Raw genomic sequence first — 17,875 nt, forward strand, 5'->3', positions numbered from 1 at the left:
AACAATGGTCTCTTGCCTCTTAGGCAGGTCCAGACTTTTTCCTGGACTCCCTCCCGGCTAGCTGTGGCACACTAGCCCCCTTCAGGCTGTGTTCACGCAGCCAACCCCAGTCCTCTCCCTGGGATCTGACCTCCGAAGCCCGAGCCTCAGCTCCCAGCCCCCACCCGCCTTGGCGGGTGAGCATAGAAGCCTCTCAGGCTGGTGAGTGCTGGTCTGCACTGATCGTCTGTATGGGAATTTCTCCACTTTGCCCTCTGCACCCTGTTGCTGCACTCTCCTCTGTGGCTCCGGAGCTTCCCACCCCACCCCTGCCAGTGAATGGGCTTCCTAATGTGTGGAAACTGTTCCTTCGTCACAGCTCCTTGCCGGAGGTGCAGGTCCCATCCCTATTCATTTGTCTCTGTTTTTTCTTTTACCCTACCCAGGTACGTGGGGAGTTTCTTGCTTTTTGGGAAGTGTGATGTCTTCTGCCAGTGTTCAGTAGATGTTCTGTTGGAGTTGTTCCACATGTAGATGTATTTTTGATGTACTTGTGGGGAGGAAGGTGACCACCATGTCTTACTCCTCCGCCATCTTGAAGGTCCTCCCACTGAACGTTTTTTATACATGTCTTTTGTAAGGAAAAAGGATATGAAGGTGGTTGAATGCATTTTTATAATGTGGCTCTAAATCTGTACATTTTAATGGATACTTTCATTAAAAATTAGTACTAAAGAATGCAAATGAGTAAGTAACCCCCATGTGGGTCACTCTTTTAGAGGTGAAAATGTTTACTGAAAAGCAGAGCAGGTCTGATATCACAGGTGTAGCAGCTTGAAACTTGCTTTCTTGTAGCTGGTCTACATTTCTGCCATTAAAACTAAGCTTTAAATGAACATTTGGCCACTCAAATGAAGCCTGTTTCTTGCTGGTTGAGTGGTGAAGAGAAATAAAAAAGCATCAGACTTGGAGCACACATGAATATCCTAGATCTGTAAAGGCAGAGTTGCCTGGCCTGCCAGGATCACCAAACTATCTCTTGACTTATTTGTGAGAGACAGAGAGAATAATATATTTTTCTCCCAAGCTTCAGAAATCACACAATATCTTTGAATAGTCTCTGCAATTCATTCAGTTATAGATATGTCCTATGTTTTAGCTGTCCTGGCTAACACTGGTGATCAGAAGATCGACCTGGAGTACTTGTTAGAATTCAAGTTCCCAGATTCCTCTTCTAGAGTTTTGGATTCTTTAGGATAAAGAGAAGCCCAACTCTCTGTACTTTTAATAAACACCCAAGTAATGGATTATTTGTTCACCTTTGAAACTATTTCTTTAATTACAGTTACCAGAAGTATTCATGTCTTTTAATCCACTAACCAACCAACCAAAGAGTATTTTAATAAAGATAATATTATTTAACATTTTATTGATTGAAATATTCATGATTACAAATTGCATTAGGTTTTGTATTATTGAACACACAATTAGGATGGGTTTTCAACTGTCACTGAATAACTGAAGACAAAATAGAAATCTTTCATTGGCAGGTTCTCAGAGTTGGAAAAATTCTTCAACGATCTATATTCCATCTTCTGTAGTATTGAAGGCTTTGTCTGATCATCTAGGAATTTAAAGCCCTGATGGAGAAGACTAATTGGTTGTAGAATCCATTTCACAACAGAATTGCTATAAAAGCCATAGGAATGTGTGGCTGAGGCAGAGTCAGCAACAACCCCAATGACTAAAATCAAATTTTCCACTATTTTCTCTGTAAAGAAAGAAAAAGCAAGAAAGAAAAATTATGCTTAAAAAAGTATTTAAAATTGCCTGAGCACTGCACTAAGTGCTTCTCCATGAGGAGAATCTGAATATGAGAGAGCTAGGAGGGCTGTGCTCCCCTTCCTCAAACAGCTAGCTGGGCCCCTCCTTACCCCGCTACCCTACACAGGTCCTCCCAACCACCTGGAGCTACTTGACTCTTCCTACATGCTCAGTCCTGACTCAGCCTTGGAACCCACTGAGGAGAGACCTCAGAGAGGAGGATTAGAGATTGTTTTCGTGGTTCTCTAGAAGTAGAAGCCCATTTGGGGATTAAATGAGAGGAAACACCAGTGAGAGAAAATGAGGTGGGAAGTAGGAAGGCTGGCTGAACCTTTAGACTGGGAACTCCCTCAGGGGAATGAGGCAGCAAGGGAGGTTAGGTGGAAGTGTCCTAGCATGCCCTGCTCTCTAAGGAAAGTTTGGAGTCTTGTCAAGGAGATCAGGGGACAAAATGGACCATTAGAGGAGTTCCTTTCTAGCATAAATTGCCCATTGTGATGGATTTAAATTTCTGAAGTCAGTAGTTTTTCTTGCCCAGTTTTCTTGCTCCCTGTAGCTTGGAGCTACATCATAGAGGTTCTCATTCAGTCTCTGAAGTTAAGAATTACATTATATTGGTCACCAGACTTCCATTAGTAAGTCACAGCAATTAAATCAAGTTAAAGTAATTGATTTATACAGTTGGGTAACATCCAACAGGGATGGATATACTTCGAGGTCAAATGAAAACTACTTTTAGGAATGAGACTTAAGGGAAAGGTACCAGTGTGTTTCTTTGGCTTTAACAGAGAAAGTACAGTTATTTTCCATCTATACTGTGACTTGCCTATCAGAAAAATGAAGGTTCCTATAATTTTGATTGTTTCTTCATTATTTTGGATGAGCCAATATTTAGTCTTGTGTTCTTACAGCTTTTCACTGCAGAAAACACATTTATTGGAGTACGTTCGGCCATTGGTTGCACAGATTGGGTCCATTTCTCTGGTGCAAAAATGTAACTGATCCACATACACGTTACATTCTGGCTGTTAAACAGACATAAAATTTTTCAGATAATAAACTTTTTGAATAAAATATTTTTTATTCCTAATACAAAATGGTATGTATCAAAATGGAACATATTCTATAGTCTATATTGAGGTTTAAAAATAGATATAAGTCACGGACAGAGACATAAAAATATATTGATATATTTTTGCAACCCCAATATTATTTTTTGTATTTTTTAAAAACATACAAATGGCTAAATGCATTTTAGTAATTTAGCCACTCTGTCCCTATTTCTCCTCATACGTGGATCAGATTTTCACCATTATCTCATACCACAAAAAATTATAAAAGTGAATTTGTTATAATTCTCCTGTTTTTCTCAAGTTTCACTAATAGATAATCTGATAGTTTCAGATTATCACCGTATATGTATGTGTTCATATATATGTTTGTATATGTGTAGTTAACCATATACATATATATGTAATTTGTGTAGTGATGGCAGTGTTGGTAATTTACATAAATAAACAACAGTGTGTGTATTCTTACATGACCTGCTTTTTAAGCATCTTTAAATATGTTTGTTTAGATGTTTAGAAATACAGTTGATTTTCTTCACCTCTATGTAATATTCCAATCTGTGATTTTATGAAAATTATCATTTTATATTCCTGTAAGTGGAAAATTAGTTTTTTTATAAATATCTGTTTGAGTCCCTGCTTTCAATTTTATTTTATTTATTTTTTAAAATTTTATTTATTTTTGGCTGCATTGGGTCTTCATTGCTGTGTGCAGGCTTTCTCTAGTTGAGGCGAGCAGGGGCTACTCATTGCGTTGGCTTCTCTTGTTGCAGAGCACGAGCTCTAGGTGCACAGGCTTCAGCAGTTGTGGCTCGTAGGCTCTAGAGCACAGGCTCAGTAGTTGTGGCACACGGGCTTAGCTGCTCCACGGCATGTGGGATCTTCCCGGACCAGGGCTTGAACCCGTGTTCCCTGCATTGACAGGTGGATTCTTAACCACTGCACCACCAGGGAAGCCCAAAATCAGTTTTTTTAATCCTCTTCTTTTTCTAGGGTGAACAATTCCACTTTAAACACTATTTTTAGATGCCTGTATATAACAAGGTTTATGCTCAATAATAAAACTGTGAATAATGGGATATTTTTACCTTGTCTGAAATGACAGATGGTTTTATATGGCTGGCAAGACTCTATTTCTTGAACTTAGTGTAATAATGACACTTTAATCTTACTTTTTAAAAAAACTATTCTGTTATAGATATTTTTGATAAAATTTGCTGTTAAAACCTAAAATATAAAAAAAAATTAAAAGTTTACCTTTTTCAATTCCCACATTAATCAGTATGAACTTACAGTTTCACGCGTCTCTCTTAAAGGTACAAAAGCAGTTTCTGCAACCATCACACAAAAGGTAAATTGAAAAGAAGAAGATGAGCAGGGGAAAACAATGTCTCTGGTGGGAAGTACCCACATCTATGCAAATCACCTACTCAAACACAGCAAGTAATGAGGTGAGGCTTCTGTGGTAGTATCAAAATAATAATCTCACAAAATAACTTCAAATCTGGAAACAGGATTCTAAATTCGTCTCACTCTGAAAAATAACTTTAAGTATGGTTTAATAATCACCAAACCCTGCTGTGGAGATACCACTTTTTTTCATTTTTATAAATAGAGACATCCTAGTCAGAGAAGACAATGCCTTGCTTAAGGCCAGTTATATGAAGAAGTTAATTACTACTTAGTATTCAACTCGAGTATCATGGATCTCTTTAATACCTCACAGCTACTTTACTCTGAAATTCATGGGCCATCTTGTGCTTTAAGAAAGATAAGTTTTCAGCAGAGGGATCAATTAGTTCTCTCCTTACACAAAGCCTTGACTTTAGTGGACTCAGAGCTGGCAAACAACAAATAAGATTGTCATGGATACCAGATCTAGAGGACATTTTTACTGTCCACACTCTGCATTTAGCAACCATGAAATCTGACCTCCAAAAAGGGGGAAAAAATCAGGTAAATATCTTTAATCATAAATAAACAAACAACTAAATTTTACTACTCATTCTAACTCCCCTCTCTGTCTCCACCTTTCTAAGGTGGGAAATGAGAAAAAGCAATCTACTGATGCAATTTTTAAATAGGTATTTGTAATATGTCCCAGTTCATTTTGCCAGTTTAAGTATTACATACCCAACAGCAATCTCCTTCATTCCTAGATAATAGCAGTTGTTTCCTACATTTCCTAAAATATGTTAGTTGCTTCATCCAGGACTGAAAATTTTACTCACCAAAATAAAGAAGAAATGCCAAGCCAATAATGAAAATAACTTTGATCCATGATGAGAAGAGAGACATCTTATCAAGTCTGTAGAAGAAATGCATAGGAATGCTTATAACACATGGTACAGGGACAAATTGCCCATTTCCAAATGAAAGTTTCTTACAGCTAAAGGAACTGCCCCCCTCTCCTAGGTTTGTAATTATGGTGGGAATCTTCCCCCAACCCACAGGACATACATGTGAACAGAAGGCCTCATAGAAGACTTGAGAGAAACACTAGGACAAGTCCTCTTTGCCCATTTAAGGAGGAGCGGTTTACTCTCCCAGCCCTTGGCTCAGCCCACAAGGAGCCTGGCTGCATTTAAAGAAATATGCACTTTGGAATTTCAGTTTTTCCTCAGAAAACAGAAATAGTTATTTCAGGAAGGACTGACCTGGAGCAATCCTCACAGCAATGCGACACACCAGGGCTACCTCCACAGCAGCCCCACCTGACCTACCTGAAACAGAGAAGGCAGTGGAGAGTGAGGTCTGCAGCTCCAGGGACTGTGCCTATTTTGATTCCCTTTCCTTCTCAACCACTTCCCCCAGCTGAAGAGTCTCCTTTATTGGACTGTTGGTGACGAGCCTGGTGGGGTAAAACAGATGGCCCCCAGCAGATAAGACCCTGAGGTTTTCTGTGTTCTTCCTCACAAAGATCTCACACAGATCATCTCTCAGCAGGGGTTTGGGACAATTTTATCTGATGAACACATGTATGAGGAAGGGAGAAGGTGACAACAATTCTTTGAAACTCTAAGGTATAGAAGAGATGGGGAAGCTTTCCGAGTTCCTGAGTTGAAAAGAAAAGGATAATCAAAACAAGAAAGAAGAGAATGAGTTTGGGGAACTATAATTAGATAAATACCTACACCCTTAGTATTTTGAAGGACAGTAGAAGCCCATTAGACTCAATTGGAGATTTGATTTTTATTAAACTTTTTATCTTGAGTTGAATGGAGATTCTCATCAAGCCGTAAGCACTAATGCGGAGAGTTCTTGTGTTCCTTTTAATAAATTTCCCCCAATGAGAACATCTTGTAAAATTATGGTACAAATTCACAACCAAGAATGTTCAAAAAGCTCCCAGATAACTGTCAGGGCAACCAGCTATGGAAACCTGAGGTAGAGGACAGAATGTGAATATTAAGAAGAGAAAGAAGGCTTGGGAATGAAATTGAGACCACAGGGGACAATGCCCTAAACTATATGATGAATAATTTGATCTTTACCTCAAAGTAAAGTGGGAAACTGTGCAGGGTTGGAAGTAGTAGGAAGAGGTATATAATATGAGCTATTTAATTAATCTGCTTCACAGTCTGACTCTGTGGAAAGAACTTTGGCAAATGAAAGTCCTGAGTTCAAATGCCATCTGCCACTGAGTAACCCTGAGACAATATTCAGACTTTCTAATCCACTATTTCCTAATTTTAAATGTGGGAATAATAATTTGTCTCAACGATTTGCCATAAATATTAGGGATAAAATATTAAAACAGGATGCACTTAAAGTTGCACTAGATTACATTTGTCACCCTAACCGAACCTGCCTTTTTTTTTTCAGTGAAGAAAGGCAAGATTGAGAAAAGAACCTTTGAGTCTAGCACTGTTCCATGCCAATTTAATGGGAGGATACAAAATCTGGTAAGTGCTAAAATTTTTCCTTTATTATAGGAAGTTATTATCATGCTTTCACTAGATTTTGATTTACATAGATACCATCAGAGACATCTGTGCAGATAATCCTTCTGGCACATGACCTTAGAGGGTAAAATTAAACTCAAGTTTAGAGTTGAAGTGATTGTACAGTCCTTAAATCCCACAACACTGGATTTTTTCTCTTATGTGCGTTCATTAGCAGAGATTAAGAGCAGGAGACACTGCCTATGAGATATAACAGGCCATGAGGTTTCTAAATTAACCACGAAAGGGAATGTTAGATGTGTGGGTTATTTGATGCATATTTTTTCTGAAAATGTTTTATGTGTATAAATACATTTATATTGTAAAGTTACAGATATTTATTATACAACTATACTAAAATCACATATAAATATATGCATATGTATATATATGCAGATATATGCATGTGTATATATGTCTATATATGTATGTATATATTTCTATATATCTATATATTTACAAATATACTAACATTTACATGTAATAACACATATATAATAACATTAACATTATAGATACATATATATATATACACACACACACACAGAGCATATAGATAGATATACATATATATCTATATATGTAAGTTATCTAAGTGAGCCCTAAATGTCATCACAAGTATCCTTATAAAAGGGAGACTGAAGAAGATTTGATGCAGACACACAAAGAAGGCCAAATGAAGATGGAGCTAAGAGAGATTTGAAGATGCTGGCCCTAAAGATGATTGATGATAAATAGATAGATAAAAATAGAGACAGAAGAATAAAGTCAAGACATTTCTCTGTAACTCATTTTTTCATTTAACAATCAATGGTATATCTTCATATAAGCATATACAAATACACAATTCCTTTTAAGTTATTCTTGCTACCAGTGTTGTAATGAACATGGTTGTGCAGGTCACTACATGCTCATTCAATTAATTCCATATTTTTAGTAGTTGCATTTTTGAGTCACATAATATGTGCAGTTTAAATTTTAAAGATAAGACCAGTTTACTTTCCAAAAGCCTTGTATCATCTTACTATGAAAAAGACAGATTACAAGTATGGTTGGTTCTCTGTATCTCACCAAATGAGTGTCACCTGAAATATTCATGTTTTCACACACACAGTTAAATATATACAGAAATATAAAATGTATATATTTCGATGATTTTGTTCAGTGACAAAATTTCTCCATCTGGGAATAAACTGAAATTGTTTATTAAATAAGTCAATGAAGTCATAATTTCTATTTTTTTTACTTTTAAGAATTTTCATCTACAAACATGGTTTAACTTCCAAATTATTTAAGCCCTGAATATGTGAAGAAATTATTCCTCTCTAATTAACACAATTCATAGTTATGTTCTATAAATAAGAAATTTGGGGGGCTTCCCTGGTGGCGCAGTGGTTGAGAATTTGCCTGCCAATGCAGGGGGACACGGGTTCGAGCCCTGGTCTGGGAAGATCCCGCATGCCGCGGGGCAACTGGGCCCATGAGCCACAATTGCTGAGCCTGCGCGTCTGGAGCCTGTGCTCTGCAACAAGAGAGGCCGCGATGGTGAGAGGTCTGCACACCGCGATGAAGAGTGGCCCGCGCTCGCCGCAACTAGGGAAAGTCCTCGCACAGAAACGAAGATCCAACACAACTAAAGATAAATAAATAAATAAATAAATTTATTTAAAAAAAAAAAAAAAAGAAATTTGGAAATCTTTGGTGAAACTTCCTGTTATATATACATATACAAATGGAACAGCTTATTTGAAGTGGTGATGGGTGAACTTTGGCTATCTGGCCTCTTTTGTCTATTTACAGTTAACTCTAGCTGGAGAATGCTGAACTACATGTTTATGTTTCCTCTCTAATATTCCAAAGTTTATGGTGCTTAGGAGATCCTGTTAGATGATCCCTGAGTACAAGATAATGCAGTCTGTTTTACACTGTCACAAGGTTCCCCCACCCCAAATATATATTCCAGCTTTATTGAGTATGACATAACAAGCATACCTTGGAGATATGGAAGGGTTTGGTTCCAGACTGCTGAAATAAAGTGAATATTGCAATGAAATAAGTAACACAAAGTTTTTGGTTTCCCAACGCAAATAAAAATTATGTTTACACTATACATATGTAGCCTATTAAGTGTGCCATAGCACTGTGCCTTAGAAACAATGTACATGCCTTAATCTAAAAATACTTTATTGCTAAAATATGCTAACCATTATCTGACAACACAGGGTTGCCACAAACCTTCAATTTTCAAAAAACACAGTATCTGCAAAGTACAATAAAGGAAAGCATGCCAAAAGACTAATGAACATAGATGAAACAGTCCCCAACAAAATACTAGCAAACCTAATTCAACAGTATGTTAAAAGGATCATACAACATGATCCAGTGAGATTCATCCCAGGGATACAAGGATGGTTCAATTTCCACAAATCAAACAATATGATACACCACACTAACAAACTGAAGAATAAACATCATAATGATATCTCAACAGATGCAGAAAAAGCTTTTGACAAAATTCAACATCCATTTGTGATAAAAAAGTGAGTATAGACAGAACACACCTCAACATAGTAAATACTATCTATGACAAGCCCACAGCTAACATTATACTCAATGGTGAAAAGTAGAAAGCATTTCCTACAAGATCAGGAAAAAGACAAAGATGCCCACTCTTGCCACTTTTATTCAACATAGTATTGGAAGTCTAGCCGCAGCCATCAGAAAAGAAAAATAAATAAAAGGAATCAAAATTGGAAAGGAAGAAGTAAAACTGTCACTGACTGTAGATGACATGATACTATACATAGAAAATCTTAAAGATGCCACCAAAAAAACTACTAAAGCTCAGCAATGAATTCAGCAAAGTTGGAAGATACAAAATTAATAATATAGAAATCTATTGCATTTCTATATACTAACAATGAACTATTAGAAAGGAAAATTAAGAAATGAACACCATTAAGAAACTAAGAAAACAATTGCATCAAAAAAATAAAATACCTAGGAATAAAAAGAACTGCACCCAGAAAATATAAGACACTGGATGAAAGAAACTGACAATGACACAAACGGAAAGATTTGCCGTGATGGAAAGATTTACCATGCTCATGGATTTGAAGAGTTAATGTCATTAAAATGATCATAGTACCCAAGACAACCTACAGATTCAGAGCCAAAACACCAATGGCATTTTTCACAGAACTAGAACAAATAATCCTAGAATTTGTATGGAGACACAAAAGACCCCGAATAGCCAAAACAATCTTGAGAAAGAAGAACAAAGCTGGAGGTATCACACTCCGATTTCAAACCATACTACAAAGCACCATGATCAAAACAGTATTGTACTGGCATGAAAACTGACACATAGATCAGTGGAGCACAATAAGACCCCAAAAATGAACCCATACTTATATGGGCAATTTATCTACAACAAAGGAGGCAAGAATATACAATGCAGAAAAGACAGCCTCTTCCATAAATGATGTTAGGAAAATAGGACAACTACACACATAAGGATCAAACTGGACTCCTCTCTCACACCAGGCACAAAAATAAATTCAAAATGTATTAAAGATTTAAATGTAAGACCTAAAACCATAAAACTTTTTGAAGAAAACATAAGCAGTACACTCTTTGACATCAGTCTTAGCAATTTTGTTTTTGGATATGTCTCCTCAGGCAAGGAAGACAAAAGCAAAAAAACCCAATTGGGACTACATCAAACTAAAAAGCTTTTGCACAGTGAAGGAAACTATCAACAAATCTAAAAGGCTGCCTACTGAATGTGGGAAGATATGTGTGAACTTATTTCTCACAAGGGATTAATATCCAAAATATACAAAAAAACTCATATAACTCAGTATGAGAAAAACAAACAACCCGATTAAAAATTGGGCAGAGGACCTGAATAGACATGTTTCCAAAGAAGACATACAGATGGCCAACAGGCACATGAAAAGACACTCAATCATCAGGGAAATGCAAATCAAAACCACAATGATATATCACCTCATATCTGTCAGAATGGCTACTATCAGAAAGACAACAAATAACAAATGTTGGCAAGGATGTGGACAAAGGGGGACCCTCATGCACTGTTGGTGAGAATGTAAATTGGTGAAGCCTCAATGGAAAACAGTATGGAGATTCCTCAAAAATTTAAAAATAGAACTACCATATGATCCAGCAATTCTACTCCTGGGTATTTATGCAAAAAAAAAAAAAAAAAAAGAAAAAAAACAAAACCGAAAACACTAAGTCGCAAATATAGATTCACCCCTATATTCATTCCAACATTATTTACAGTAACCAACATACAGAAGCAACTTAAGTGCCCAATCAATAGATGAATGGATAAAGAAGATGTGATAGTGATACACACACACACACGCACACACACACACACACCCCAGAGTATTATTTAGCTATAACAAAGAAAGAAATCTTGCCATTTGCAGCAACATGGATGAACCTAGAGGGTATTATGCTAATTGAAATAATTCAGACAGAGAAGGACAAGTACTATATGATTTCACTTACATGTAGAATCTAAAAAACAAAAACAAATGAAAACAAACACAACTAAACAGAAACAGAGTCACAGATACAGAAAACAAACCAGTAGTTGTCAGATGTCAGAGGGGAGGGGGTTGGGGGCTGAAGAGAAATAGGGGAAAGAGATTAAGAGGTACAAACTTTCAGTTACAAAATAAATCAATCACAGCTATGAAATGTACAGTGTGGGGAATACAGTCAATAATTATGTAATATCTTTGTGTGTTGACAGAAGACAATTAGATTTATCATGGTGATCATTTTGAAATGTACAGAAATACAGAATCACTATGTGTGTACCAGGAACCAACACAGTGTTGTAGGTCAATTATACTTCAAAAACAAACTCATGGAAAAAGAGATCAGATTTGTGGTTACCAAAGATGGGGGTGAGGAGAGATGGAATTGTATGAAAGTAGTTGAAAGGTAAAAACTTCCAGTTATAAGATAAATAAGTATCAGGCTTGCAATGAACAACATGTTAAATATAATTAACACTGCTGAGTATTATATATGAAAGTTAAGAGAGTAAATCCTAAGAGTTCTCATCACAAGGAAAAAAATTTTTTTCTATTTCTCTAATTTTGTACCTGTATGGGATGATGGATGTTCACTAAACTTACTATAATTATTTCATAATATATGTAAGTCAAATCACTACGCTGTACATCTTAAACTTATACAGTGCTGTATGTCGATTATATCTCAATAAAACTGGAAGAGAAAAAAGAGGTATGCAGTAACAGTTGTTGGTGAGGATGTGGAGGAAACGGAATTCTCATACATTACTGGTGGGAATGGTTAAGAAGGTACAGCCTCTTTGAAAAATACACTGATAGGTTCTTGAAGAGCGCAAGATAAACCTACCATACAAAGCATCCATTCTACTCTTGGGTGTTTAACCAAGAAAAAATGAAAAGAAAAAAAGACTTGTATAGTAATGTTCATAGCACCATTTTTCTTAATAATCAAAAAGTGGCAACAATTCCAGTGTTCATAACCTAGTGAAAAAATAAAACAAAACATGGTATATCAATACAAAATGGAATACTATTAAACATTAAAAAGTATGAACTACTGATGTATATGCTACAGTGTGAATGAACCACAAAAATCTGTAAAGTGAAAGAAGCAGATATAAAAACAACATATTGTTTCATTGTCTTTACAGAAAATGTCTAGAAAAGGTAAAACAAGAGGAATACAATGTAGATGAGTAGTTGCCTTGGGTTGGGGGTAGGAAGAGGGCATGACCTCCAGAGGATGAGAGGGATATATTTGGGGGTGATGTAAACACTCTAAACTTTAATTGTGGTGATGGTTGCTTATCTCTCTCCCTCTCTCTCTCTCTCTCTCTATATATATATATTTCAATTATTACATCATGTCTAAAACTGATTAATTTTGGGTATGTAATTACAACAATAAACTGGTTTTTAAAAAGAATAAAATTTCAAGTTTTGTATTCAAACTCTCTTTACCAAAATGTCAGGTTTAAAATACTGTAAGATTTCCTGTGTCTCATTTTCATTACATGTAAAATGTAGAGCTGATGTCTACCTAATGTGATTCTTCGAAGAACTGAGTTAGGTAACATGTAGAAAACTGTTTCACAGAGCTTTTGAGGAGACCAGTCATGCAAAAAGGAGGATTTCCATTCATTAGTGGATAATAACTTTAATCGATAACATTTAAATTCCTAGATGATAAGTAAAAGCAGAGCTGATCATTGTTATCTTATTTCTCGCATCTAAATAGGGCTTGATGCATAGTAGACCTTTATTTATGTGGAATTAAAAAAAAAAGAATACATAAATGAATACACATGTTCACTGAAGAACTTTTTCACAAAGTCCTCTGCAAAGAAAAAGTGGTGCAATTGGCCAAAAGCATTTTTATAATGTTGCTCTACAAATTAACATTCTAATGGATACTTTCTTTAAGAGGGATATTAGAGATTTTAAATGATTTAATAGCTCTCACACTGATTACTCTTTAGATGTAAAAGTATCTATTGATAAGAACAGCATGCCTAGCATAGCATATGTCATAGATTTCTAGTTGTCATTCAACAGTCAACCTACATTTCTGCCATTACATTCAAGGTCTGAATGATCCTTTGGGCACACAACTAAAGCCTGCTTCTTGTGGCTGGAAAACTGAGGCTAATGGAGAGACATCTGACTTGGCCCTAATAAAGCAAGTCCTAAGTTAATAAAGGCCGTGTTGTCTCCCATCCCAGGAGCACCCACTTACCTCTCAACTGACTTGTGATCAAGAATGAAAAACATACGATAAATTTTTCCCAAGCCTCATAAATCTTATATTATCTTTCTATACATTCTGAAATTCATTCAATTATAGACATATCCAAGGTCTTAGAGTAGGTATTACCTAAGATCCATGATCATAATATTACCTGGGGTGCTTGTTAGATTTCAATTTCCCATAAACCTCTCCTAGAAGTTCTGAATCTTTAGAACAAACAGAATCCAGTTATCTGTACTTTTTATAAATACCCAAGTAATCTAATATTTGGTCATATTTGGAAAATATCTTTTTGGCTATAGGTATCAAAAATATGTTTATGTCTTAACCCATTACCCAACGAAATAAACAAGGGGCATATTAAAAAAAAATGTAACACCATTTAACATTTCATGGAGCAAAATATTTAGGGTTTTAAATTGCATTAGGTTTTACATTATCAAACATATAACTAAGATACTAATTTTTCAAACTGTCATTGAAGAACTGAACATAGAGAGTAAAAATGCTGAAACGAAAGGATCTTAAAGTTAGAAAGAACTTGGAATATACTACATTCCACCTTGTATTCTGCAGGGTTCACCTGGTCCTCTAAGAATGGAAGACCCTGACTCTGCAACTCTAATTGTCTGTAGAATCCACTGCAAAATGGGATCACAGTAGAAGTTGTAGGAATGTGTTGCTCCAAGAAAAAGTCAGCATTCACCATAATGAGCAATAGTAAATTTGCCACCACTTTTTCTGTAGAAAGAATCAAAGAGAAAGTGAAAAAAAATTATTAAAAGAACACATAAAATTAAATGCTGTGGCAGTACACAAAATGTTTCTAAATGAGGAGATCTGAACTATGGGGCATTACGGAAAGGCTGTGCTCTACTTCCAGAAGGAGCTGGACCTAAGAAAGGAAGGCATTAGGCATTGTGTTAATCCAGATTTTCCAAGAGGCAGACATAATTTTGGGAGTAAATGGGCAAAGATTTTATGAGGAACACGTGTAACAAAATGGGGGAGTGTTGCAGAAAAGGCTGGCAAAGCTTTAGACCACAAACTCCTTCCAAGTGGAGGAGAGGGCGATGTGAGCTTGGGTGGAGGTGTCCTAGACTGCTCTGCACTCTCAGGAAGGTTTCAAAGGCCATCATGATTTCAGGAGACAAAGTTGACAATCACATGATTTCAGTGTGTAATCATGAGTCTGTTCTTTGCTCAATTATGCCCCCTGTGGCTGGAGGTCTGCAAGGCTGATTCTCATGACTTCAGTGAGATCTGCTGTTGAGCATCAGAGCTTTGGAATAACATCATCTTGGCCACTAGTCAGCCATTAGTAATTCATAATCAATTAAATTAAGCTAAGTTAACTAGTTCGTTCATTTGCAAAACATCCAGCATGGTTATAGTGATAGTTTAATACTACTTTCAGAAGTAAGAATTTTAAGACATGGTAGAAGTGTGTCTCCTTGGCTTTTAGAGAAATATTACAGTTATTTTCTGTGTATGTTGTGCCTACATTATCAGCAAATGAATTTTCTTATCATTTCATGATTTTTTTATTACTTTGGAAGAGTAAATATTCACTATTGTGTTCTTACTTGAGTGCACCACAAAAAAAACATTTATTGCAATAAGTGTGGCCATTGGTTGCACAGAATGGATGATATTCTTTCGTGCATGTTTCCACATCACTGTATGGACCACATTCTATCTGTCAAATATAGAGAGATAATATACATTTATTAGTCAATGAATATTTGAATACAGTCTTCTTAAATCTTAACATGAAATGCCATACATCCAGAAAAGGATAAATACAATATATGCTTAGGTTTAAAGAGAAAACTTTATGGAGTCACATCCAGTAAATAAGAAACTATTATCAATATTTTTATAGAAATAGTGTATTAACAAAAAGGCTATGCAACTGGCTGAATGTATTTTTATAATGTAACCAATTTCCCACCCCTACCCATGATCTTCCCCTCTTAGGTGATATTTTTCTTATCACTCACACACACACACACACACACACACACACACACACACACACAAACCCAAGTAAGTCACCAAACTGAGTTTCTACCTCCCTCTAGAATTTCACTACATATCAATACATATATATGTTCACTATATTTATATATTTCGTAGTTTTGGGTATCTTGGTAATTTTCACAAATAAATGATACAATATGTATTCTTATATGCCTTTCTTTTTATACCCCCGTACTGATGTTTAGAGCTGTAATTTATTTTCACCCTTAAGTAATATTCCACTATTTGGTCATATAGAAATCATCACTGTTTATTCTCCTACACACTGGTAATTGGGATGGTGCTTTTTTCCCTTTCATTTTGTTAGGATGAATAATTCTACTCTAAACATAACTTCTATAGCTCTCAGTTTTGTGTGGAGCAAGTAACTACCCATGATAGGAAATTTAAGGTAATAGGATAAATACGCTACCACCTTGTATAGACACTGCTAAATGGTTTTGTATTACTTGCTAGATTCTATTTCTTAACCTTGGTGTAATAATACATACACATTTTTACTTTTTGAAGAATGAGTGTTTTTTACATTCTGTTTGATCAATTTTGCTGTGATTTTAAAAATTGAAAATGGTTAAAAATTTACATTTCAACTTCCAAATGAACCAGCAGTAACTTACCCAATGCTGGTAACTTGATGTTTTTGTAAGAGCAGTTTCTGCAACCAAAGAACAGTTTAAAAAAATAAGAAGCCCACACACACGTTGGCAGTAGAAGTCTATGTAAGTGGCCTATTCAAGGAACTACAACTAATGAGGTAAGAATTTTGTGGTAGTAACAAAAATATAAATTCTCAAATATATACAAATCTTAGAAAAAATAATTCCCCAATTAATCTAGCTTTGTGAAAAATGGTATTATGTATTATTTTTTTTAGTAACTCCTAATATCCTGCTTGAAGATACCAATTTTTTAAAGCTCTGTAAAAGAGACATCTCATTGTGATGAAAGACAATGCCCTGGGTGAAGTCACTTAAATGTGAAGAAATTCTGCTCAATATCAGGGTATTATTCGATACCTATATAACAGCTCCTTTTTTTCCCCAAATTTTATGGGCCACCTTGAGCTTTAAGGAAGATAACTGGTCAACTGAGATATGAATGAGTTCTTTCTTAACACAAGGCCTTAATTTCAGGGACTCAGAGCTGATAACTAAAACATTAGATTTTCAAGGAATACCAGATCTAGAAGAGCTCATTCTTTCCCCACACTTTGTAATTACAACCATAGAATCTGGGCCCCAAAAGGAAAAATAATTTAGTTAAACAAAGAGGTAAGGTCTACTGCCCATTCTAATGCACCACTCTGTTTTAACTTCTCTAATATGGGAAATGAGAAGAAGCAATTCAATGATGAAATATTTAAAAGCAATTTATAGTAAACCCTGTGTCACTTTACCAATTTAAGAATTACAAATCAATGAAACCACCACTACATTCCTATGTTACAGCAGAATGCTTACTGCATTTCTAGGATATATGAAGTGTTTTCCCCAAGACTGAAAACTTTACTCACCAGAATAAAGAGTAACGGCCAAGATGATGAAAATCACTTTGATCCATAAAGAGGTGAGAGGCATTTTATCGAATCTGTCAGAGAAACACCTCAGGATGTCTGTAACAATGACACAGAGATACATGGCCCATTTCCAACAGACAGGCAAATGAAATCTAGACAATCTTAGAAAGTGTCTTACTTGTAGAGGAACTACTCCAACCCCCTAGATCCCAAGTTAAGGTGGACTGTCCCATCTGTTGCTCCCCCAACCCTACAATTCAGCAAGAAATATCATGTCATCAGAAGACTGCCCTAAAGTGTGACAGAAAACCCATGAAAAGTGCTCTGTGAATAAGTGAGAAGAAGCTGATTATTCTCCCAAATCTTTGAGTCAACCCACAAGGAGCCTGGCTACACTTCGAGTAAACATGCACATTTGAATCTCCGTGTGTTCTTCTGACAAATAGGAATAGGTATTTCTGGAATAATAAATCTGGAGCAATACTCACAGCAGTGTTCCAGGGCTACTTCCCTAGGTTCTCCACTTGACCTGCCTGACGGAGAGATCAAGAGTGAAGCAAGAGTGGCTTATCTAATTCACCTTTCCTTCCTGACCATCCATTTCCACTCTTACTGACTTGTGAGTGAGGAGATTGGTAGGGTAATACAGAGCACTCAGGGCAGATAAGAGGCAG

The 17,875-nt window shown here is 36.0% G+C and overlaps 1 protein-coding gene and 1 long non-coding RNA gene across 10 annotated transcripts in view; one reads left to right on the forward strand and one right to left on the reverse strand.

The window, feature by feature from the left end:
- LOC309624568 overlaps nucleotides 1-17,875 on the forward strand; it is a 94,988-nt gene that overhangs the window by 11,261 nt on the left and 65,852 nt on the right. Inside the window, exon 2 of the long non-coding RNA XR_014242023.1 lies at nucleotides 6,699-6,778. This is a non-coding gene — a long non-coding RNA (uncharacterized lncRNA). The remainder of the gene's footprint in view (nucleotides 1-6,698; nucleotides 6,779-17,875) is intronic.
- Nucleotides 1,389-17,875, reverse strand: part of LOC309624563 (seminal plasma acrosin inhibitor A1-like) — a 152,025-nt gene continuing 135,538 nt past the window's right edge. Inside the window, exons 4-13 of one of the 9 annotated variants that reach the window (XM_082382808.1) lie at nucleotides 17,690-17,734; nucleotides 17,199-17,297; nucleotides 16,303-16,340; nucleotides 14,205-14,383; nucleotides 12,242-12,375; nucleotides 8,810-8,842; nucleotides 5,531-5,596; nucleotides 5,105-5,181; nucleotides 2,713-2,828; nucleotides 1,389-1,750 (exon numbers count right to left, since the gene is read on the reverse strand). In XM_082382808.1, coding sequence (XP_082238934.1) covers nucleotides 1,705-1,750; nucleotides 2,713-2,828; nucleotides 5,105-5,181; nucleotides 5,531-5,596; nucleotides 8,810-8,842; nucleotides 12,242-12,257 — 354 coding nt within the window. In that variant the 5' untranslated portion in view covers nucleotides 12,258-12,375; nucleotides 14,205-14,383; nucleotides 16,303-16,340; nucleotides 17,199-17,297; nucleotides 17,690-17,734 and the 3' untranslated portion in view covers nucleotides 1,389-1,704. The other 8 variants (XR_014242007.1, XM_082382810.1, XR_014242011.1 and 5 more) reach the window with 8 other exon arrangements.

The sequence above is a fragment of the Balaenoptera borealis genome (genome assembly GCF_965194805.1).
Source record: "Balaenoptera borealis genome assembly, chromosome: 2".
NCBI lineage: Eukaryota > Metazoa > Chordata > Mammalia > Artiodactyla > Balaenopteridae > Balaenoptera > Balaenoptera borealis.